The following is a 2,441-nucleotide window of genomic DNA, read 5'->3' as shown; positions in this document are numbered from 1 at the left end:
TTTTTTTTTACTCAGTTGTTATTATTACCATAGATGAATAAATTATTGAATAAACATTACAAATATTGGCTATAGAAGTAAATATATTGTTTTATTTCAATATCTTTGAACTTAATAGCCCTGAACAAAAACTCTCCTTTTTCTACAATCAGCAGGTGAACCAGCCACAGATGAATCCTTAGAGATTGTGGTTGACACAAACTTATCAGTGGACAATGAAGAAGGACCTGAACTTGGAGCTTGATAGGATGATGATGAAAATGTAAGTACAAGACATTGTGTGGACTCACAAGACAACAAGGGCTGAGCCTGCCATTGTAGCATCTCATGCAAGTCACCATCATATAGAAGAAGCAGCTCTTCTCTGAGATGAGCTGAACCTCAGATGTTCAACCAGAAAGACAATGATGGCGATTCCCAGCAGACCAGACAGAACCAGATGAACCAGAGCCTCAGTAATGCCGCAATGATCCTGATAATCTGAAAGAGAAGAGAGTTATTCATAAACATCTTCTGTGCCATAAAATGTCTTTGTCTGTGTAAACACAGAAGCTGTGCGTGGAAGTGTATTGTACTAAATGAGTTCATGTCGGCCTATTTTCCCGTCGTGGGCAGATCTCTTTCATTTGCAGAAAGACACTCTTATTGCTCACTGGGTTTGCAGCCGTGCAGCTGTAGGTCTCTGGATCATTATAATGAAGCTCTAATGGTAAACTGAGGTTGATGCTGAGATCAGGATTGCTGGTCTGGTTCAACATTTCTCCTCCTTTATACCACGAGATAAACACACCTCGATAATTTTTCACAGAACACAACACAGAGCAGACCTCCTTCATCTTCTGTGACTTTGATGAACCTAGTGGACATCTGTTGTGTCAGGTTAATTCTGAACATTTTGAGAGAACCTTTTTTCTTCATATCAAGAAGTTCAAGAAATCAACAGATATGTCCGTGATTGGCTACACTGCTCAACACGGCAAAAAACTCTCTGCAAGCAGCTCTCCAGAGCACAAACACGCATTAGAGTTTCGTTTCATTTTGTTGTTTATGTTTAGTTTGTTATTTTATCTTGTAGTTTAATTGCTTTGCTGCCTGTGCTTTGCCTTGCTTTGTTGATCGTTTACTGTCAGCTTCTTTTCTTTGTGGATATTTTATAAATGATTATAAACATCTTATTCACATTGGAAACTGTTGGTGGTGGATGCTGTTTCTTGTTCCTTTTTTATTTATTATTATTATTATAAGACAAGGAGGCTGTGTAATTAATTGTATCTTATTTTATGTAGTTGCTTCTTGCGGGACTTGGTTAGTTATATGGTCTTTGCTCATTCCTCAGTAAATGAAAGTGTAGAAAGAGTTTTGTTGTCTGTTCCAGGTTATTTTGCAGCCTCACTTTAGCCAGTGTCATAACATTGTGAAGCAGATGATATAATAATTTTGACCCTACTATCTGAATGGTGCAGCAGAAATTGAGACTCCTCAGACCAGGCAAACTTTTTCCAATCTTCTATTCCCCATTTTTTTGGTGGGCCCATGCAAATTAAGTGGTGTATAAATAAGGGGTGGGTGAGTGTATATAAACAGCCTCGCCAAAAAAGTTACCATATGGATTTAATACTGAAATACTGATAAACACTGAAGAGTCTGGATCATTATCACTGTGATTAATATGTTTCTGGCATGTTTTGCAACAATTCTTTTAACCCTAACAAATCCTAAAATCTTAAGTATTTGCTTATTTAATTCCACCTTTTTGTTTTGAGTCTTCTTATATCCATGAGCTGCTGGTTGTGGTCTGCTAAATGAACAATCAAAAAGGGTGGGGGTCTCACCTTGAGTTTGGTTTACACCAACTGGAGACCTGACGACAGGTACAGAAACAGGCCCTTTAAAAAGACACATTGGCATCATATTTAAACGGGAATTTGCATGGAAAACATAGATGGAAAATCAACAATGTATGCCAGTGACTGATGGTGACTATTTCAAGGGCCCGGAACATGATTTTTACCTGGTGCCCACCCCTCACCAAAATTACAATGTCACATGCACATCTGCGACGTCACTTTAAGTGTTTCGCTGTTTCTATAGGAGCAAAACACTTAAATATGGCAAGCCGTTTTGACTTTTATTCATTCTCAGGATATGAATTCTCTAGTTAAAATGTAAATTCTTGATATCTGTAATTGTATTTTCACTAGTTAAATGTCACCATAGGCTGCCATTCAAAATCAATTGTTGATATCAATAATTAATTTCTTATTAGTTGAAATGACAATTTCACATATCAGAAATACAATTCTTACTAGTAAAAACCTTTATTTTTGATATCAGTAATCACATGGTTACTAGTACGGATGTCTCTTCTTGATATCAACAATTTAATTGTCACTAGTGACAATGTTCATTTCTGATATCATGAATGTGATTGTTACTAGTAA

The 2,441-nt window shown here is 36.7% G+C and overlaps 1 protein-coding gene across 1 annotated transcript in view; it reads right to left on the bottom strand.

The window, feature by feature from the left end:
- Positions 1-156: 156 nt before the first annotated feature.
- The window catches only part of LOC107742014 (CD48 antigen-like), a 26,098-nt gene continuing 23,813 nt past the window's right edge, over positions 157-2,441 (bottom strand). The window contains exons 3-4 of the mRNA XM_016554856.1: positions 612-856; positions 157-496 (exon numbers count right to left, since the gene is read on the bottom strand). Of these exons, the coding sequence (XP_016410342.1) occupies positions 341-496; positions 612-856 (401 nt within the window). The 3' untranslated portion in view covers positions 157-340. The remainder of the gene's footprint in view (positions 497-611; positions 857-2,441) is intronic.

The sequence above is a fragment of the Sinocyclocheilus rhinocerous genome, unplaced genomic scaffold (genome assembly GCF_001515625.1).
Source record: "Sinocyclocheilus rhinocerous isolate Xijiao unplaced genomic scaffold, SAMN03320098_v1.1 scaffold6489, whole genome shotgun sequence".
Classification (NCBI taxonomy): Eukaryota; Metazoa; Chordata; class Actinopteri; order Cypriniformes; family Cyprinidae; genus Sinocyclocheilus; species Sinocyclocheilus rhinocerous.
Note: the sequence above shows the minus strand (reverse complement) of the source record. Positions and strands in the feature narration are given on the sequence as shown.